Here is an 18,776-nt window from a genome sequence, read left to right on the forward strand (position 1 = left end):
TAATTTTCGTATAAGGAGTAAGGAAAGGATCCAGTTTCAGCTTTCTACTTATGGCTAGCCAATTTTCCCAGCACCATTTATTAAATTAATTTTGTATTTTCAGTAGAGACAGGGTTTCTTCATATTGGTCAGGCTGGTCTCGAACTCCCAACCTCAGGTGATCCGCCTGCCTTGGCCTCCCAAAGTGCTGGGATTACAGGTGTGAGCCACCGCACCCGGCCAGAACGTCAAGTCTTAATGGGGATTTAATTATCTTGTCTAATGGCACTGAGAAAAACCTCTAGGAGGAGATGACAGTTGCCCACACACTGAGGGGTTTCAGGCATAAGTGTGTATAAGAGAAACCTGTGGGGTTTGATACATTGCACATCCCCCCACTTTTCTGATCCAGAGATCTGCGGTAAGGCTGAGGAATAATTATCATAAATATTCTTCCCAAGTGATTCTGATGCTGGGATTCTGTAGATCAGGGTTCTGAGGCTCTAAACTTCATATCTGTAAAATAGGCACAAGCTATGCCTGCGTGACCTGCTGCCCAGGGGAGCCTCCAGGGAGAGCTGTCAGCCACTGCATCTGCTGCCTAATTGGCACTTGGCCTCTTAAGAAAGAAAATCTTTCAGAGCATAATCATGGTGGTTGGCTTTTGAACTTGCCTGCTCGAGGCAAAAAGTTTATACAGTTCTGGCTTAACGTTTAGAATGTAGCTTTATTATTATTTTTAAGTAAACGTGAAAGTAGCTTTTCTTTTAGAGCACTGAAACCAAAGCTTTCTCAGTGACTTCATCAATGTTTCTTGTGTTCAGTCTTGAGACTTAAGAATTAGCTGCAGATGTATGGTACTTTGGGACAAGATTATTCTATGGAAACAGTTCAGTGAGCCATGAAGTTAGCTTCTAAGAAAAGCAAAGGAGCAGAGAGGGCAGGGACTTAAAGGCCATCACGTGGCATCATGATTCCTTGAGTCAACAGCGATCTTATCCATCTTTGTGGCCCAACTCTAAGCACAGTGTCTGGCTTAAGGCAGAGACTTAATATGCATTTGTTGAATGAAGGAGTGAAATTAATGAACACTATAATTTATATAAAATATTGAGAGAGCTGATTTCTTACTCTTACTCTTCTAAATTTCTTAGCCAGATATTTATGGTTGCCTTCCCGGCATCCATTTTCATCTTCCTGCTTCCAATATTACTCCAAATTTTCCAATCATGTTATACAGGGTTATATGGGGTTGATCCTTTCCTGAATTCCAGTGGTGAGTCCTGATTAGTTTAGGGCAGTCAGCACATCCCTGACCACAGTGATAGAGTCAGAAATGGGTAACCTAGGTCAATTAGGACTGAGACTCAATTCTGAGACTTTGTTAGATGTGTCAAGAAAGCAGACTGTCCCTTTGCCTGTTGCTTTTGGATAAGAAAGCCACTGCCCTGATATTGTTGATAGTTACAGGGGGATCCCAAGGGAAGAACATAGTAAGAGTAGAGTCAAATCTAGGAAAGCAGAGCCAAGAAAGGAAGAAATATACATTGGATTTTGGTAATGTCATTTGAGTTGCTGGAACAGTCATGTCTGAAGTCAGTGCCTCTGGACTTTTGGCTTAAGTCAATCGATGTGATTGAGAGTAGTATTCTGTTGCTTGCAGCCAAGAATAAAACTCAGAAACCGCTTCTTAAAATGAATCATTAGAAATGGACTAATTTTCTTTTCTTTTTAAATTAAAGTTTTTTAGAGACAGGGTCTCGCTGTTGCACAGGCTGGAGTGCAATGGTATGATCATAGCTCCCTATAGCCTCAAACTCCTGGGCTCAAGTGATGCTCCCACCTTAGCCTTTTCGAGTAGCTAGGACTACAAGGCATGCCACCATGCCTGGTTAAGACAAATTTTCTTGTAGGAATAATGCCATACTTGGGGCTAGTGCTTCATAACAAGAATCTGACATTAAATAAGTCAAAGTTATGGACAAAAAAGGTCAACGAAAACAAGGATATAGCTACTTACTTGTCTAATCATTGCAAATAATAAGTTTTTAAACCAAGTCCTATGCTATGGCAAAAAATATACTGTATCTAGTAAATATATGATAGAATTGATAGTACCGAAAACTGCTAGAGTTTAAAAAAGTGTGTGATGGAAGAATATGGATTCCATACATGATATGATAATGAGTTAGACATCAGTATCTAAAATTAACCTCTCAAAGGATAATCTGTGAACATTTCAAAGAGAAAGGCTTAGAAATTCCTGGGGTTCAGAATGGGTTTACCAACAGTTTGTTTAAAATAAGACAAATTCAATATTCTGATAGCTTTGTTGGACTTTCATATCAGGAAAATGATACCATTTTAGCATACTTGGATTTTTTAAAAAGCATCTCATGAAGGCCCTCAGATTCCTTCTCTTAGTCATCCTTCAAGACCCACATGCAAATTTGACTTCTATAGTCTTCTTTCCCAGGAGATAGAAGAGTAGCATTTTGTTACCAGAATTCATTTGTATTTTAAGTTTATTGGTTTACATCTGTCTCCTTGACTAGACTGTACATTGGAGGAAAGTATAAGCCACACTTTAGTCATTGTTGATTTCTAACACTTATCCTCTGACATTTAGAATGTATTTGCTGAAAGATTAAATGAATGGATGATATTCTTGGCAAAAACATGGAGTAGCATGAGCTTGATAATTCATATGTGGTCTAACACCCAAACTCAAATAATTCATGGATCCAGGATGACCAAAAGAGAATTCTTCCTCACTGGTGGTCTGTAGGGCTTTGGTCAACACGTTTTTGATGCCATGGATGGCATACTCCCCTCACTTTCAGAGATCTACATCACTAGATGCTCTCAAATGGAGCCTGGATGACTATTAGTTGGATATAATAAAGAGGAACTTTTGCAAGTAAAGTTTTATGATTATATAGAAATTTTTTTTTTAAACACAACTTGGTTAGATCCAAAAATCAAACTTAAAACCAATACAGAAGGGTTAAAATTGATATTGTTAACATTAAGTAGCAAAGATTTTCCAGCTTCCTCAAGACATAGAAGTACTTTTAAGAGACGTTATCGGGTGGCCCAAGGTCTCTTAAAAGAAGGCAAAATGAATTTCAGCCAATGCCATCTTTTCGCTTCAGCAAAGCTCTCTGTGGTGGCATTCTCTCAACAAATATTTATTGGGTCATTAATGTATGCAAGGCCGTGTGTGAGCCAGTGTGCAAAGCACAGGAAGCCATGGAACACCCAATGCCTCTCACTACAGATATTCTGTTGATTTACTGTCAGAGCTCTTCACACTCCATTAGGAAACAAACAAACAAAAACATCCAATTACTAAGTCATTAGCACGGCCTTTCAAAATAGAAGATCGGAATGCAGAGCATTAGACTGGAAGGGCCCTTAGAGACCCAGCACAGCCCCATTATTTCACAGATGGAAGAACGGACTTATGTAACGAAGAACAAGGTGCCTCTGTATGTGCTGACAAGGAGAGATAAAAACAAGATGTTTGTGAAGTGAAACAAGCAAGCTGAAAGACATAGCGTAAAGCCATTTTTACACAACAACAACGAAAATGCCTAACATGAAGCACGTGCTTTTAAACAATCAGAAGGATCTGCCTCCCCAAATTCACAGAGTTCAGCAACTGGCAAAGGGGAGAGTGAACTGGAATATGGGGTGGGGAATTTGTGGATGTTGGAAATTTTTACTGTCAGTTTTACATATTTCCCTAACGTCTGTCTTTTATGTAGCTTTGTATTGCTTTTGTAACAAATACATACATATATATTTATATGTGTGTGTGTGGCTGTGTGTATGTATATGTTATATATCGATATATAATATGTGTGTATGTGTGTGTGTATACATGCACTTATGTATATATAAGATTTTGAATAGAATGGACAAGTCTTGGACACACGCAGGCTGTGGGTTCCACTCAGAACGCTACCCCACTACTTTTTGTGAATACTTCACCAAGTTACTTAGCCTCCCTGAGCCATAGTTTCCTTACATGTGAAAGAGAGATAATAACAGTCCCCATAGGCCTGGTATGGTGGCTGATGCCTGAAATCCCAGCAATTTGGGAGGCCAAGGTTGGTGGATTGTCTCAGTTCAGGGGTTCAAAACCACCCTGGGCAACATGGCAAAACCCATCTCTAATAAAAATAGAAAAAATTATCTGGGTGTGGTGGCGTCTGTAACAGTCCCACATACTTGGGAGGCTGAGTGTGTAGGATCACCTGAGCCCGGGAGGTGGAGGTTGCAGTGAGCTGAGATTGCACCACTGCACACCAGTCCGGGTGACAGAGCGAGACCCTGTCTCAAAAAATTAAAAAAAAAAAAAATGGTACCCATCTTTGAGAGCTATGGTAAGAATTCAGGACTTGGCTGCTTGGTGCGGTGGCCAGCACAGGGCAGGTTCTTGATGGGGAGTGGTAACCCTGGCAGCTTTATTAGGAATGCTAATGATGATGGCAGAAGTGGAGCCTGAGCCAGGACCTGCGTCCCCTGGCTCTGGACACAGTGGGCTCCTCCTACCACAGTCCTGCCCTCTCTCACTGGGGAGTTCCCGAGTCAAGCATATAGTACTAAGGAAAGAGAAGACAAGACTTAGGTGATGACAGCCACCTGCCTTCATGAGGGGAGCTAGGCGGGTGACCGATGATCAGGCAGGATCTGTTTCTAAGAGTCACCCTTGGTGACCAAACACAGTTCTTTACTATCTGTTCATTTTTCAGTGGTTGATGTCACATAATATTTTATCCTTAGAATGATTGGCCAAAAACATAATTCACAGAAATCAACACATTCTCACTTGCTAATCAACGGTATAAAAAAATAAATAAAAATAAAGCCCCAAACTGAAAGGCAGAGAGTCAGAAAGTCCACCTGTCTTCCAAGCATTTCTGAAATGGGCCACAGCTGGTTCTTGGAGCCCCTGGTAAGAGGAGGAGGCTCAGTTAATCCTCTCTGACTAATCTTTTTCCTCAGTGGAAAGAAAGATTTGAGTTTCCAGCGCTGTAAGGTGGGAACACTTGTGTGCACCACATCCCTGGCAAGAATTGTTCAAAAAGGCTGGCCTGCTAAAGACTTCTGGGGAGATTTTCATTTCAGGTACTCACGGTATGATTTCCATATTGGAGGCTGGTATTCTTCAGCATCTAGAATAAAAAAAAAAGAAATCCATCATCAGTCTGAACGTCAAGCTGTCAACGTGTGTCTTCTCTGGAGGAACAACAGTCTGTCTGCAGTACTTGCATGTGGGTCTCGGGGGGACTCTCTTCTCACTGAGGGGGCAGTTCCAGGCACGGGGGGGGGATGTGCATGGAAACCTTGTGGACTCAGCACCACTTTCTTCAGCTCATGTACTGTGGCAGATCAATTGCTTCACAATTTTCATAGAGCCCAGTAAATCAAAAAAGATTTTTAAAGCAATTAACTTGATTGTACCCTCTAGTAATCCTTTCAAATGGTATTTACTTAACTTGGCATAGTAAACATATAATTTATCTCACAGTTTCCAATCAGACCTTTAGCCCATTTATTAAGACTTGAGGGCAAGACGCAAAGCGGCAAGTATGTGGTATTAAATCTGTAGAGTTGTGCAACTCAACCAACTGAACTCCTAAAATACTCGATCTGACAGCAGAGACACTGATGATTCCATTGGAATTGCATTATCTCCTTGAATTAACTTCAATGTGTGACTTAGAAAATTTCCACAAACCTCTCAGCAATCAGAAATGTCAGACTGACAGAGTTACAACAAAGTGGAGAGGCTGAAATTGTTATTCATCCATCTAGGAAACAGACAATGAGAGAAAACCTGCTTGTTCAGTCAACTCAACCACCCCAATGCTGACAGCTGAATTTATAATTCTGATGCAGTTGTTAGAGTCCTCCTGCACTCACAGCTATAAGGCCTTGGGAAACCATGCTCTAACTCAAATAGGAGAAAAAAAAAATCCTTTTTTGCCAAACTACAGAATGTTGATGTGGGGGAACCTTGAGAGTTTTCTAGTTCAGCACCTTTAGATATGGAAACTCTGTTCTCGTCATCCTCTACCTCTGGTGCACCACACAGCCTGCCCTTAGACTACCCTTGTCCTTGTGTTCCTGTCCTGTTAAACGTTTCTTGAGACGGAGTCTCATTCTGTTACCCAGGCTGGAGTGCAGTGGCATGATCTCGGTTCACTGCAACCTTCACATCCTGGATTCAAGCAATCCTCCTGCCTCAGCCTCCCGAGTAGCTGGGATTACAGGTGCGTGTCACCACACCCAGCCAATTTTTTATATTTTTGGTAGAGGTGGGGTTTCGCCATGTTGGCCAGGCTGGTCTTGAACTCCTGACCTCAAGTGATCCACCTGCCTCAGCCTCCTGAAGTGCTGGGATTACAGGCAGGAGCCACTGCACCCGGCTCCATTAGACTTTTCTGACCTCACTCATGAAGTAAGGTGGTTTGAGGATGTTTTTCCACCTGAGAAACAAATAGGCTCTTCATAAATAAAAACTAATTCAAGGGTAGTATTCTTCCCCAAATCCTACTCACTTGTGCAGCTTAAATTGAATTCTTTCACAATTATTACCTTGCTCTCTGGGGCCCACCATATCACAGTGCTCAACTAAATGTCTCTCATGCTCATTTCATACAAACAAATTTGTGTTGTTAGAACTGAATTGTCAAGAACCTACAGAGGGATAGTTGGCCACCTAGGCACACACACAGTCAGTGCATTAGTGATGGTTTACCATGTTATTCAAACTGGGTTTTGCTAAATCAATGTGTTCATTAACTCTGAATATTTTTGTCAAAGTAAGAGAACAGTGTCTTATAATAGTGAGACTTTAATCCAACCAATTAATTTCATCCCATAGGTGACATAAATCAATTTCAATGGGTTAACATGAGTGTTTGTTTATAAAGAGCATTCAAATAAAATTAACCAAGTTGCTGAGTTTACAAAACAAATTCTAGTCCCATTCATACAATGCCCCCTCATCAGAAATGCCAGGCCCTTTGTTTTTGCTTTTTGCTTTTTTGTTTTGTTTGTTTGTTTGTTTGTTTTTTGAGACAGTCTCACTCTGTTGCTCAGGCTGAAGTGCAGTGGCATGATCTTGGCTCACTGCAACCTCCGCCTCCTAGGTTCAGGCAATTCTCCTGCCTTAGCCTCCCAAGTAGCTGGGATTACAGGTATGTGCCACCACACCCAGCTAATTTTTGTATTTTTAGTAGAGATGGGGTTTCACCATATTGGCCAGGCTGCTCTTGAATTCCTGACCTCAAGTGATCAACCTGCCTCAGCCTCCCCAAGTGCTGGCATTACAGGCATGAGCCAACGTGCCCCGGTTCTCTATGTTAAAATGTTGAAGGCATCTTCAAAAATATTTTTTCAAAGACAAATAGATACACACATACACATACACACACACACACACACACACACACACACACACACGATAGATTACACAGAAATGCAAATCCCTGAGATGCCACCTACTCAAAGCTGTAATGTCTTGTTATTTTGGATGAGGTTTATTCTATGAGGCAAGCACAACCTCCAGACCAAGAAGTGGTCAAACAAGTTCAGTATCTAGAGCACCGCCTTCTATATACTCAGGGAAGGTCTCAAGACAGAAGATGAAGTTCCCTTTCTGAAGGTCTTTAGTATAGTCCAGATGCTCCACTTGGATCTGCTAAGGTCTTCTTACCTAAAGTCAGAAGTTCAGCTAAGGAGACCTCTAGCTGTCCATTTCAGTCTTGTTGTTCTGTGGAAACCCTACAGTTTTTGTTTTGTCTGAAACGCTGGCCCCTAAGTTAATACTCCTTTAGGCTGTGGGCTACATAAACAACCTAGTCCGTTTCAGATGTTCCTTGTTGGCAACATAACCTAGAGGAAGAAATCTGCCTGCAGAGACTGAAGATCACAACACTTCCTAGTGTAAAATCCTCCAAGGTCTTCCCTGCACGTGGAATAAAATCCAGGCATCCTACTGTGGCCCATGGGTCCTGCATCATCGGGAGTCTGCCCACCTCTTTGACTCCACTGCAGACATTTTTCCCTTTTCTCATTTATCATCCAACTACACTGGCTTTCTATCTGTTCCTAGAACAAGCCAAGCTCTTTTGAGTCCTTGACCTTTGCTCTGATGGACTCTGCAGGTAAAATGCCCTCCAATAGTTCGCTGCATGGCTCACTGGCTCCATCGCATAGGGCTCAGCTTGATGTCACCAGCCAGGGGATTTCCCTGCCAAGATCCTATAAAGTGACCTTCCCTCTGCCCCAGTCACTCTCCTCACAGAGAGCTGATTTTTCTTCATAGCACTATGGCCCTCTGAAATTATTTATTGATTTATTGGTTTGTTATGACTGGTCTCATCCTCTACTAGCCAAACTCCATAAAAGCAGGAATTTTGCTTCATTCGCTTCTGTGTCACCAGCCTTTAGATGGGTGCCTGGTGCATAACAGGCATTCAAAACAAAACAAAACAAACGTGTTAAATGAATGAATGAACTCTCAGGGTTCAAATCCTATCTCTGACAACTAATGGCTGAATAATTCAAAGGAGGTTATCTAGCTTCGTTTTTAAAGAACCTCCCAATGCTCATCTTTGTAAAACAGAAAAAATAAAAGTACCTACCTCATGACCTATCTCTTAGGGGCATTGTGGGAATTTTTTTTTTTTTTGAGATGGAGTCTTGCTCCGTTGCCCAGGCTAGAGTGCAATGGCACAATCTTGGCTCACCGCAACCTCTGTCTCCCAGGTTCAAGTGATTCTCCTGCTTCAGCCTCCCGAGTAGCTGGGATCACAAGTGTCCACCGCCGCACCGGGCTAATTTTTGTATTTTTAGTAGAGACGGGGTTTCACCATCTTGGCCAGGCTGGTCTCAAACTCCTGACCTTGTGATATACCCGCCTCAGCCTCCCAAAGTGCTGGGATTACAGGCATGAGCCACTGCGACCGGCCGCATTGTGGGAATTAAATGAGATAGTGTATATGAAATTATTGGGACAACATCCTGTCAAATTTTTATATTTTTCTGCAAGTTCTCAGTAGAGCCCCACTAATGTCGCTGTTGTTATTGTTACATCACTCTGCCCTGATTCTTCCCAGGTGAGCCCATGCTGTTGTCTTCTCTCTCTTGACTGCAGCCAATGACTGTCTCTATTCTTGCCCCCAGATCTGCAGCCTGTCATTAAGTTCCAGGGCTGTTGTCATGGAAGGTTTTTCTTTCCCATAAAAGAATTCATAGTGAGGGGCCATTTGTCATGCTTCAGTGGAACAACTATAATTACCTTGGCCTTAGAAATATGTTTCACAAACCACTAAAGCACACTGTTAGGAGGCCTTGGTCAAGCGTCAGAGCACAAAATATTTTTAATATGTTGAAACCAATCTTTAGTGCCTCCAACTTTGCCCAACCAACACATGCACGTATTTGCCCTAATTTCAAACAATACTTTTCAAAGATCAACTTGAGTCTTGGATAGACTGACACTTAAAAAAAAATAGGTTTTCAAGGTCATTTAGTTCACTTTGTCATTTGGCAAATGAGGAAAATGAAATGCAGAATGATTAAGTGGTTACCTCAAGGTCATAAAACAAGTCAGAGGCAGAGGCGAGAGCTTTGTCTTCTAGAGCTCTGACACATCATTCATCCTTACCAGGCAGTCCCCCCTAATTTACATATATTGAAATCAAGAAAACAAAATTATTATATGTTATATATGTTACTTCAATTCTTGTGAGGCTTAAAAGAAAAAACAAAATAAAGAAAGAAAATTAGTGGTGTGAAAAATTGTCATTAAGCCAAATGGTAGAACATATTCCATCTGTGCACACACTCCCATTGCATAAAGTCCAGGAGACACAAAGTACTGGAAATACTGACAAGATAAAGCATAATGCCTTTTGAAAATGTATTATTTTGTTAAACATTTTGAAGAAATAAGGAAAGGGGAGGAAGGAGAACAAGAAGCCCCGTATTAATTAAAAAAAAAAAAAAATCTATCCTTGAACTCAGAAGACAGTTACACATTTTTAGAAAGGAACAATGAATTACAAAGATCAGAGAGGCTTAGAAGACTTTGACTAATATGTATCTAACCTTTAAAAAACATGTCAACCTTTTGACTCAGCAATTCTGTTCATGGGAATCTAGCCTAAGGGAGTAATTGAACGCATGTACAAAGATATACATGAACAAGATGTTCATCGCTGTGCTATGTGTAAGAGTAAACCTAAAAGCACAGAAAGAAGGGAGTGGTTAAATAATTATCATAGACTTAGTCATGAAAATGACAGTTTGGGTTACAGCTTTGTGGTTGAGAGCATAGCCTCTGGAACTAGACTGCTTAGGTTTAAAACCCAGCTCTGTCACTTACTAGCTGTGTGACCTTAACCAAGTTATCTTCTCTGTCTGTACCTCAGTTTTTAAAATCTATACAAGGAGAGTAATATCATCACCCAACATATAGCATTGTCATGAGCACTGGATCAGTTAATATTTATAATGCTTAGTCTGCAAACAAAAAATCACAAATATGTTTTATTTCATGAAAGCCATGTGCAGGAGAAAGCTGCAAAAGAAGAGACTAACAGAACAACAACAACAACAAAAGAGAGATTACTCCAGATAAAGAGTGCCATCAAAAAAATTCCTACTGAAGGATGGACGTAAGATAAATCAGGAGAAAAAATAAAATACAATGTGTAGTCTCATGCCTGGCATATGGTAAATGCTATACTAGCTGTTATTATCTACGTTTAATGATAAGAAACTATTTATGCTACATTGTTAAGTATTAACAAATCAGGTTATAAAATAATTTATTAAATATTATCTCATTTTTAATAAAAAGTTAACATTCATATACATAGAAATTATCAAGAAGGCAATAAACCCAATTATTAAGGCTTGCTATACCTGATAGTAAAAATGCAGGTGATTTCTACTTTTTCTTCTTTTGCTTACTTGTATTTTACAATTTTCTGTACATATTGCTTATATAAAAATTAAAAATAATGAGAAATAAATTTGTAGGAGTGCTAGTTTTTTTTAAAAGTACACTGACTAAACAAATCACCACCTCAAAAATAAAGTAGATGTAAAAAGACCCAACAAAAATAACTGTTGTAATAGCACATACAGCATGTACAGTATTCGTGCAGGAAGAGCTAGGAGTGAGACAAAAGACAGTTACTTTTGCAGCAAAAGGCCAAAGGCCATGTCTGATTCCCTTGGCCCTCTTTTAAAAATTCTGTGAAACAAATATCAATGAGTAATTCTAAGCAGCCTGGGAAACAGGTGTCTCCTCTCATGAAAGGATGGGGAGGGAGGGGGGAAGATACAGATGCTTAGAAAATGATCAAAACCTTTAAAAGATGGGTAATAAGACCATTGAAATAATCCATAAAGATTCTGAACATGTTAAGAAGAGGAAAGAAAACCGGGTTAAAGGGGCCTGGAAGTGCAGGTTAAAACTCGAAAGCCACCTTAAGAAAACCTTACGTGCTAAAGGTAACTAAACCCCAAAAAGATGATGCAGCTGTTCTGGTCTTTGAGGGAAAACAAAGAATTCTGGGATTAGCCCACAGAAAGCTTCTCAATGTCTGAGAAAGACTAGGGGACAACCGGGACAATAGGGAATAGGTGGCATAAAAGTGCATCTTTCTGAATCAAGAGCACAGCAAAAATAAAGTAATACCTCTGTTGTTTCCACTGAACTTTAAAGTAATACACCATTGCTGAAAAACAGAAAAAGTCCAATAATTTAAAAATGTATACTGCAGAAAGTTCCCAACCTGTGGGGGAAAAAAAGGCACCATTAAGAGATTTGTGTGAATCCTTCCAGATTTTGTTCTGTGAGTAGCTGGAATAAAAATTTACAAAAATGGTTTCATACCATACATACTGTTCTGCAATTTGCTGTTTGAATTTCATGATATTGCTTCAGCATCTGTCCATGTCAGTACACATAGATCTATGTTATTTTCTTATTATAACTGTTGCTTGGACTTCCATTACATGAGTATAGCAAAATATACTTAATTCATTTATGTTATAATTTCTAATTGATGGACATTTAGACTATTTTCCACTTTGGGCTATGATATGGTTTGGGTCTGTGTCAATTCAAGTCTCATCTTGAAAACTGTAATCCGTACGTGTTGAGGGAGGGACCCCGGTAGGAGGTGATTGGATCATGGGGGTGGTTTCCCCCATGCTGTTCTCATGATAGTGAGTGAGTTTTCACGAGATTTGATGGTTTAAAAGCAGCACTTCTTTCTTTGCTCTCTCTCTTCCTTGCCACCTTATGAAGAAGGTGCCTGCTTCCCCTCCACCTTCCGCCATGATTGTAAGTTTCCTGAGGCCTCCCCAACCATGCAGATCTGTGAGTCAATTACACCTGTTTCCTTCATAAATTACCCAGTCTCAGGCATTCTTCACAGCAGTGTGGAAATGGACTAATACAGGCTACTGTAAACAATGCCACACTGATACAGGTGCAGTATAGATTTGGGAAAGTTGAACTGCTGGGTAAAGGGTCTGTGCATTTTTTATTTTAAAATGGCCTTCAAAGCAAGTCAAGTCAATTGAAACTCTCAGCAATGGGTACAAGAATGCCCATTTCCCCATACCCTCCCTCACGAACACTGGGCTGTTATCAATATGCTCTTAATTTTTGATGCCTCAAGACTCAGTTAGAACACTCACAGATGAGACTAAGAATGCATTTGCAGGGAAGCAAACGGAGACACAGAACGCTCCTGGAAGAGAACCTGTGGAAACATATGGCCGTGGAGTGCAGAGAACATACGTGAATCCACACGTTTGGGTGGCAGCAGCTGGAAGGCTGTATTCTTCCAGGCATTTTTAGCTCCAGAAATATGTTGATTTGATGGAATCACCTGAGGAGCAAGTGTAAAGGAATTTGGAGACTGATTAATGAAGAAAAATTAAAGAACACATGTGCTCCACTTGGCTAAGTGACAACTGAAGAGGAAATACCTGCAAACATCCGGGAGAGCCAGATTCCTTCACTTGGCTCAGTGGAGGATGACTAGACTCATAGAAAAACACAGGCAGAGGCTTTGGAAAATGAGAGGAGTCAAACCTTCACCGATGTAGAGAATGATCTATCAAGGAAGTTGAAGATGACCTATTTTCTTAGAACATTTCAAATAAAGCTTTGTATATGGCATCAGTAGATCATTTATGAAACAGAGAGGAGAAGGACTGGGTTTCTCCCTCTGCCATTCCCTCTCCCAGAAAAGCCAGATCTGTGCTGTCACTTTTGATTTATTGATGCAAACATTTGTAAATGGGCTGCAGTAGGCTTTTTCCAGGGAAGTTGGGTGAAAACAGGCTTTTCAATCAGGCATGGAACAGCCTCACAATGAGACGACAGTTCAGAATTTGTTGGGTGATTAGCTTAATGGGCCCAGAATGGGTTGGGATCCAAACGAAAGCAAACAACAACAGCAGGAGTGGGATGTTGTGTCTGTGCACACGCCGCAATATGTCTTAAACACATACATTATGCCCACACTTGAGTCCTTAGCAGTATGTCCTCACCGACAGAGTGTACGGCCTCTAGCTATGATCTTGTCAGGCCAGCACAGTCAAATGGTGCCAGGCCTGAGCTGCGAGACTACGTGGAGATCATCCTAACCGCTGTAAAACACCCAGATCTGAAGGCTGTTAGAGAGCTGGCTTGCTAATGCTTGTCCCCTGTGCAGGTTCCCTGCATTCCCCTGAGAAATTAGACATCCACGTATTCTCTTTGGAAACTCTGCTTGGGTAAGGGATGAAGGCCTGCTGTCGGTCTGACTACGAATCTCATATCAGGGATTTTTCTGTTTGAGTCCTACTTGCAGAGAATAGTTAGTAAGACAAATTCCAGGAATTATTGCTGCACCCTGAGGCTGGGCCCCAAAAACAAGGGAAGTAAGTGATTTTCTGAAGATGATGAAGCCATGGAGGTCCTTGGCCTGGAGTCTGTGGTCACTAGAGGGCACCGGGGCCACATGGAGCTTCTGTCTTGAGCCACTTATTCTGTGCACAGAGGCATGATGAGATTCTCCCATTCAACAGGTACTTATTGGATAAATGCAACAAGCCAGTCCTTGGGCACAATATGGTGAACAGGTAGAGAGGGCTTATGAAACTCTGTACAATCTGGCCCCTGACCACCTCTCCCTGGTCATCGCATTTCTCTCTCCTCCCACCACTCTGGCTTTTCTTTTGATCCATCAAGACCATACCAGTCTTAGGGATGTCACACAGTCTCTTCCCTCTCTCCTGCACATTGCTGGCTTCCTTATCATGGTATCTCAGCTTAAATGCTCTGGCTCCTCAGAGATATCTTCCTGGACCCGACAACCTAAAGCATTTCCCCAGATACTCTCTTCAATTCTTTGTAGAGCCTTTTCACCATCCGAAATGTTTTGCTGTGTGGTTATATATTTCTTTAAGTTTTGTCTTCCCGTGCTAGACAGATAGCACTGTGAGAGTAGGAACCTCATTGATCTTGTCCTCCAATGTGTGGGTCACCCTTAGCTTGCTGGGTACTTTTTGTGCATTAGAAAAAGCTGTCTTTTTCAGGCAGGGGTATAGCTTGGCAATTAGCACCTGTGTGTAGAGATGTTTCCTCTGAGGGGCAGAGCCCCAAGCCAGAGCATGTGGCCTGGCGAGGGGAGCCCAGGCTATGTTCAGCCCCCACTCGCTCTCTCAGCTAGGCACAAATGGCCCAACTGAAGTGGCCATGACTGCTGTAAACCAGGACACAGCGGGTACTCAAAGTGTTAGACAAGTAAAAGACAGAAACTCAAAACTTGCATTCTTTTGAGGGCTCCAAACAAATAACAAGGCAACTGTAACATAGCAAGAGGATGCATACAGGGAGCATTGATGGTGGTAGGACTCCTCAGCCTTTGGAAGGCTGCATGGGCCAGGGGCAGTCAGGCTCTTCCCACACCCTGATGGATCACCTCTGCCTTGAGTAGTCCTGTTCAGCGTCCTTCAAGAGCAGTTTCAGAGGAGTGAAATCTAACAGCAAGGCCTAAAGTCCCCAAAGACAAAGAGAAGAGTAAGCTCTGTTGCCACAGCACATGGAGCCCAGTCAAGCAGGTAGGCTATTGCCTGGACATCTACTACAGAAGCCCACAGTAAGGAGTATCTTTGTGGATGAATGGGCTCTTGGAGGATACACAGGCTGAGGTGTGGCCTACGGGAACCACAGGCAAGACAGGACATGGCACTGAGAGCCAGAAATGGCTCAGCTTGCTGGCTGAAACAGGCTCTGATGTGTCTAGGTGGGTGGCCAGAGGGTGTTTTGGAGGGGTGAGGGATTATATTAAAGAAGTAAGTAGGGGCCAGATAATTAAGCATTTTACAACCATGCTAAGGACTTACCTCTTCTAGAGTGCAGGGAAATGCAAGCAGGGATAATACAGAGTCCAGATTGTATTTGAGAAGGATCATTGCAGTTGAGAGAGAAACGGGACTAGAGGATGAGAAGATGGGAGAAAGAGAAGAGGCAGTGAGACCAATCAAGGGACTGGCCAGTAACCGAGGAAGGTGACACTAATGATCTGAACTTGAATGGTGGCAGTGGCGAAGGAGAAAATGGGATGGATGTGAAGGACATGGAGAAGACAGAATCTACAGGACTTGATGATAAACTGGATATGGACAGGGAAGGAAAGGAGGGAACATGACTTCTAGTTTGGGCAGAGGAAGATGAATGGTTTTTGGCTTAAGCATCTTGATGGGTAGTGTTGCCATTCACAGAAAGGGGCAGACCAGAGGAGAAGCAGGCCTGGCAGATGGCAAGGCTCTCAGCTTTTGCTGCTGGAAAGCGATGGCTGAGGAATGGCCAAGTGAACATCTCTAAGAGACCTGCAGTTCAGAAAAGAGGCCTGGACTGGAGATCCAGGAATGGAAACCCCAGCATACATACGGCAGCTGTAGCCACTAAAGTAGACACATGACACAGGGGGAACATGAGAGTGGGGGAGGGAGGCCTTTGACAGAGCCCCTGAGGAGCACCAGCACTGAAGGGATGAGAAGAAGAGGGAAAGAGGCAGAGACCAGAGCGATAGGAGGGAAACCCCAAGATGGGGTGACACGAAAGGCAAAGCACAAGACATTTAAAAAGGGGGAAGTGGTTAACAGAGGCAGCAGCTGCTCCAGTGAGATACATGTGGGGAGAGCTGTTGCTGTAGCAACATGGGGGTTTCTGATGACCTTGCAATGGGGTATGGGAGGAAGCCACAGGCAAGTGATGTGAAGGGCAAGTAGAAATTGAGAAAATAGAGCTTGTAAGAGGGAGGTTTGATGGAGAAATGAAAGCAAATGGTGGCAATACAGGGAGACAAGGGGTTGAGGGAGAGAAAAGACACAGGAGCTTCAATTCGGTTATCATCATCATTACCTTTGCCAAACCACTGGCCATGTCCCTGGTCTCCCTCTCTCCCAAGGCACTCTCCCCACTTGCTCGTACAAAGTGCAGATTTCTCACAGCCAGATGGAGATACTTTCCTGGTGGACAATTACCTCTTTTATTATTCACACACTTCCTCTCCTGCTATTTCTTTGGAGACAACCTCACCACCACTACTTCTATTCAACCTAGAGGCCTGTCTCTACTCCCCAGACATTCTGCCTTCCAGTATCTCCCTGCCTCTTTACAAATTATTTTCATCAAAGGAATGTTTTCCTGGCCTTCTTCCAGAAGAAGCCCTTTGGGGTATTCATTTATTCGTCCAACAAATATTTACCCAGAGCTTACGCCCTAATTGGCACAAAACAGTGCACTAGACATGGGTGCAGATATAAAGGCAAGATGCAGAATATAACCATAGGAATCAGTTAGGAGAAGAAATAAGACATCAACTTATTCATTCATTCAATGAGCACTAACTGCCTGCCTGCTGGGTATCCAGCCCTTGGCCACATGTACACATCACCATAACACAAGGTAGAAAGTGGAGTGTTATAAGATCAGGGCAAGATTAGACCTAAAGTGCTGCTGGAATGGAGGGAGAAGATTATTTTAATCAGTTATTTCTTAATAGTTATTCCTTTATTCATCCCCTTCCTGAAGAGGTTAGCTCTTAGAGAAGGAGGCAATTTCGATGTATCCCCATGGAGTCAGCTCTCCATTCTTGCCATTTAGAAGAGCCAGCATTTTCTCCTACTATAACGATATATTTTTTGGTGCATCTTGAGTTCACTGTGGGCATTTGTGTCTCTTCTGATATACAATGGTTGTGGCAGTGATAGACAAACCTCTCATTAAAGCAACCCATAGATCATGGCCCTGGCACTTTTATTCCTGGCAAGCCAAGAAAGATTTTTTTGGCCATAGTATATTCGGAGTCAAATAGTCCTGAAGCAGAGATGGAAGAGAAGGTGGAGTCTTCCTTCAGTGGAAGGAAAGGAATTTTTAAGTGCCCGCTTATTCCAGATTCTGGGATAGGTCCCTTCCATACATTATCTGGGATCTTTACAACTTTCCTGAATCATCTCTCCATCCATTCATCTGTTCGTCCATCCATCTAACCATCCAGCCATCCAACCATCCACCCATCCATCTACCCATCCATTCTTCCAGCAAATACTTATGTGCCAGGCACTGTACCACTGGATAAAGATACAGCTGTGACCAAGGCAGGTTCAGTCACTGCTTTCAAGGTGCCTTCAGTCCAGCAACGAAGGCAAACGAACATCAAACAAGTGATTGTAAGAAACTACAAAAAGTGTTATGAGAGACAAAGTTTAGGGTGCCCAGGAAGCATGGAGCAGAAACATCCCTGAAGGTATGTGTTTTTATCTCTTAGAAATGAGGGAACAAAAAGAGATTATAGTCACTTTCCCAAGGTCACATGGTTGGTGAAAAAGTAGAATTCAAATCCAGATCTGTTTGGCTCTGGAGTCCCTTGATTTTTATCCCTATGACCCTAGTCCCATAGGGGGAATCAGCAGTACAGAAGCTAAAGTGAAATTTTCAGTTCTTTCTTATGTCTGGTCTGCTTCAATGATAGAACATGGTTTAAACATTGTAGAAAACAGCACTAGAGAATTAGAAAAAAACTCATGACATTATTTAATTTTCTGCCACCTTTTAGAACAAATAAAGTAAAATCTCACTGAGATGCCCCCCTCCCTCTCTCCCTCCCATCCTTCTCTCCTCCGTCCCTCTTTCTGTCCCTCCCTGTTCCTCCTCAAAGACCCTCTGCATATCAGGTACTACGTGCAACTCTTCCCCAGATTTCATTATCAGTAGAGATACTATTGATCTCTATTCATAGAGATACAGTGCTCAGTGCTGGCCTGGCAACAAATGGGCTCTCTGACCTAGCAGAGTCATTTCTCGTAACTGGCACCGTTCATAACAATTGGTGCGGTTAATATAATTGTAGTAATTCATATCAAGAATGGGCATGTCGGCAGCCAGTCACTCTGGCCCATGCTTGCTACATCCTTGTCTGTCTTACAGGCTGAAAACAGAGCCTGCTGCAGTGGAACTGGACTATCAGAGGGCCACCGGCTTTACCTCCACACGTGAAGGAGGGAGCTCCAGAGAGGGGGAAAGCAAGGAACCACAGAAGAATGAGAACAAGGCAGAACACCGTGCTCTCATCAATAACCAAGCAGAAGCCTGAAAGATGACAGTGGGTTTCTTGCCCCAGCTCCACTCCCAGTTCTGGGTGATTTTGGGCTATTCCCTCAACCTTGACCCACATGGGCCTCAATTTTCCCATCTG

At 42.3% G+C, this 18,776-nt stretch overlaps 1 protein-coding gene across 1 annotated transcript in view; it reads right to left on the reverse strand.

The window, feature by feature from the left end:
- The window catches only part of CHN2 (chimerin 2), a 392,195-nt gene that overhangs the window by 166,760 nt on the left and 206,659 nt on the right, over positions 1–18,776 (reverse strand). The window contains exon 2 of the mRNA XM_011972229.1: positions 5,124–5,162. Coding sequence (XP_011827619.1) covers positions 5,124–5,162 — 39 coding nt within the window. The remainder of the gene's footprint in view (positions 1–5,123; positions 5,163–18,776) is intronic.

This window comes from Mandrillus leucophaeus, unplaced genomic scaffold (genome assembly GCF_000951045.1).
Source record: "Mandrillus leucophaeus isolate KB7577 unplaced genomic scaffold, Mleu.le_1.0 Scaffold128, whole genome shotgun sequence".
NCBI lineage: Eukaryota > Metazoa > Chordata > Mammalia > Primates > Cercopithecidae > Mandrillus > Mandrillus leucophaeus.